Source organism: Chrysochloris asiatica, unplaced genomic scaffold (genome assembly GCF_000296735.1).
Source record: "Chrysochloris asiatica unplaced genomic scaffold, ChrAsi1.0 scaffold00487, whole genome shotgun sequence".
Classification (NCBI taxonomy): domain Eukaryota; kingdom Metazoa; phylum Chordata; class Mammalia; order Afrosoricida; family Chrysochloridae; genus Chrysochloris; species Chrysochloris asiatica.
The window spans coordinates 649,540-653,442 of record NW_006409005.1 but is presented as its reverse complement, the minus strand read 5'-3'; the positions used below and the strand labels follow the sequence as shown (position 1 = coordinate 653,442).

General features: G+C 37.8%; 1 protein-coding gene across 1 annotated transcript in view; it reads right to left on the bottom strand.

The window, feature by feature from the left end:
* Nucleotides 1–2,219: 2,219 nt before the first annotated feature.
* Nucleotides 2,220–3,903, bottom strand: part of LOC102828010 (chromosome unknown open reading frame, human C5orf51) — a 25,086-nt gene continuing 23,402 nt past the window's right edge. Inside the window, exon 6 of the mRNA XM_006877359.1 lies at nt 2,220–2,506. Coding sequence (XP_006877421.1) covers nt 2,220–2,506 — 287 coding nt within the window. The remainder of the gene's footprint in view (nt 2,507–3,903) is intronic.

Below are 3,903 nucleotides of genomic sequence, written 5' to 3'. Positions count from 1 at the left end.
TGGACTAAGAAAAAGGTTGGTGGTTCAAATCTACCCAGAAGCACCTTGGAAGAAAAGCCTGGGGATCTGCTTCCAAAAGGTCACAACCTTAAAGCACCCATGAAGCATAGATCAACTGTGTAACACATGGGGTCACCACAAATCAGAAAAGACTGAGCAGCAACTGATTATTAGTTTAGGGGTCAGCCTAAAATTATAGGTGGTAAATGACGTTTTATCTCTGAATGGCATTGGCTAAGTGGAGGGTCAGTTTAAAAGAGGAAGACCTCCAGGGAGATGGACTGACACAATGGCAGCAAACAACAATGGGCACAAACAACCCCTGTGAGATGGCACAGGACTGGGGATTCCTTCAATCAGCTGAGCAGAGGGTCACTTTGAGTTGGAACCAACACAACAGCACTGACAATAACAAAGAAGGGTATTTAGAGTAAGTAAAAAGAAAGGGAACAAAGGAAGGAACAAGGGGAGAGAAGGACAGAAAGAAAAAGGACTTCTAAAGAAAATCAATAACTAAAGGGTAGGCCCCCAAAAAAGGAAGTGATACAGGAAATAAAACCTGCAGCACAGGTTGAGATTAGCCTTCAACAGGAAGCAGGCTACCTCTTTTTCTCTGAATCAGGAAAAATAAGTAGGTTAATACTGGCAAATAGAAGTTGATTACCTAACGCCTCTCAAGTTTTCTCTACAATAGAAGGAAGGGCATATGCTGGCACAGGGGATGGAGGACCTGAGGAAAGTGATGAGGTTTGCATTAGCCACAGTGGGAACAGGGAGCAAAGCCACACTAGTAATAAACAAAAGGGAACTTTTAAAATTGGAGGCAAGATACTTAGAATGATTCTACTCTCAAGAATACAGACTACAAGTGGCACCCAAAGGTAGACGGTAGGATTAATTTAATGCTGAGAACTTGTAGAATGACTACGCTGATGAGACAGGGAAGAGGGATTATGGGGGAACTAACAAGTGAGCAGTTCCTAAGGCTGAGGGTGGATAGTGATGGGTAAAAAACATGAAAGGGGCTGATTGTTTAGGACAAAGAGGATGCAGTTAAGAGAAGGGAGCTGTGCAAGAACCTAATGAAATGGTAAAAGAAAAACCAACAACAAAAAAGGATGTAGAAAAGCAGGAAAGATTAGAACTGTCATCAGTTAATGGACTACTGAAACTTAATTAGGATTCAAAGTGTGGCCATGGGAATAAGTGGCTGGAATGTGAAAAGTACATCAAGGCAGATGTCCAGAAACTCTGCACCCACAGTTTCAAACAGATCATCCCCCCAAGATGACAACAGGAGCTGAGGTAGACAGGAAGACTGAACAAGATATCAAGCTAGAGTCTCTGGATTTTACCACTAACGTCTATGACTAAAGGCAAAAAAATACATGAAAATGTCACTATAAGACATCTGAACAGACGTCTCCTGGGGGTATATAGATTAATAGTGGACTAACCTGCTGTGACACTCTACGATAAGCACTGGACTACTAACTGCAAGGTCATTTGTTCAAAACCACCAACCACTCCTCAGAAACCACATACAGGGTTGCTACGAGTCGGAACCAACTTGATGGCACTTTACAATAATCTAACTTGGTTTTAAATTTTCATTAGTCACTTCATAAACAATGCATTTTCTTTTAAACAACATAGAAAAAACATTTTAAAATCCTTATAAAATGTCTACTACAGTAAAAGTTTTAATTGCCATTAGTAATGCATGGCAATATAATTATACACAATGATTTACTTAAGCAGTCTTTCATTATTTACCAAATTTTGAAAATGGAATCTGAATACTAATTACAATTTTTCATTTTGCCTTCTTTTATACAATCATATATACTCAAAGAAATGATGTGATTTGATTTTAATATTGACATACTTTAATACTGGGAGATTTACAAAAAATCTAAAGTAATAGAAAAATAATCTTCGGAAAATTAAGACAGGTTCCTCATTATTTAGTTACAGGGTTATCTATAGTTCTAGCTGACTTAGAATAATACACACAGCATTTTAGAAATTCACAAATCATTCCATCAAAGAATTAAAAATATATACTGAAAGCTAGTGCTGACTTTTAAAAGAAGATAGCTATGCTCGATGTCTTTATGCAGTGTTAATATTCTCAACCTTACTGTCAACATGTCTTCTCTTCTAGAACTTTTCCAATTCATAGTCTTTTTTCTCTATTTGAAAAGAATTAGATGAACTTACTGGTTATGACAATGCTGAAAGAAATTTAAAATTTGTTTTGCATTTGTAGTATTCCATTCTTGTTCTTTCAGGGGTCCTTCACATACAGATACATACTTCTTTAAAATGGTTTCCCCTACTTCTCGGAAGTCCAAAGTTTCTTTGTGTGTAGTACAGCTTGCTCCAGAAGTAACGAGATCTACTTCATGATTTTCGGGCTGTCGATCTGCACAATGCTTCAGTCCCCAGTAACACATTTCTCCACTATACATCATCGCCAGCAAGTGAATGTCACTAAAAATTCCTAGGAAAATCAAGTAGGTTGAAAGTTTAGAATTTAAAAGTTAAAAAACAAACAAAAACTCTTATTTTTTTTCACATTATTAAGCATTTTTCCTTCTTCTATAACAGTAACATCTAGAAAAGCTACCAATGTCTAATATAATCGCTTAATTGGCACTTTTATCTGTATTTTACCTATAAAAGAAAAAAGTTCAATCACAAAATTGTTTAAATTTTGTCAGTTCTTTGTTTGGTTTTTTAAATGAAGAACCATCTAGGGCAGTGTGTCCCTAACTTTTTTGGGTTCTCTGAAGGTGGGACTATAGGATAAGCACAGGACTTTTAACTTCAATGCTGACAGTTCAAATATGCCAGCAGCTCTGTGGGAGAAAGATGAGGCTTTCTGTTCCTTTCAAGATTTACAGTATCAGAAACCCAATATAGGGTCACTAAGAATCAACTCAATGGAGGTAGGTTTGGGGGACAACTTCGAGAATCAAATCTATGCACTTTCTCTCAGAACACAAACTCCAAATTTTGTGCATCATTTCAGACTATTCATAGACTCCTTGAACCCCACGTAGGAACGGAACTTTGATTTGGGGAAATACAATGGAACCGATGATAAAGATACAGCCGCGTGTCCTACTCTCCTATGTTTCTAAAAGAGGCTACAGAAATTAAGGTGCATCATAATGACCACAAGGGCCATATAATTATAAATTATCAGTTTATACCCAATATACATACATGGCAGGATTTTCTTCAAAAGTTGAAAGCATATTTATTATGGGTGGAAGTTTCCAGCAGACAGGAACATTATATAATTAAATGTATTTTGGTAAACAAAGCATATTAATTCAGTGGAAAGACAAATACAACTACAATCAAAATGATTTCAGTCCGAGTTACTGGCTGTGATCAAACTCTTTGAGCTTCAGTGTACAAATCGAAAACAGAGGATTCCACACACCCAACTTACTTCTTGGAGTTTTCTTAAGGAACACATGAAATAAAACTGTATAACATGTTGCAGAAAAAAACTATTAAAATGTTGTTGTTAAATGCTGTCGAGTCAGTGCCAACTCATAGAGACCCTATATAGGGTTTCTGAGGATTCTGAGGAACGGCTGGTGAGCCTGAACCACCAACCTTACAGTTCAAACAGACCTTGCAGTCCAGAGCATTAACTCATAGCACTACACTAGGACTTTTATTAAAACATGTTGTTGTTGTTGTTGTTGTCCGGTGCCATCGAGTCGGAACCGACTCATAGCGACCCCATGCACAGCAGAACGAAACAATGTCCGATCCTGGGCCAACCTCATTACCGCTGCCACACCTGAGTCCATCAATGATGCCACCTGGCTGATCCATCTCATTGGGGGTCTTCCTCTTTTTCTCTGACCCTCCACCCTA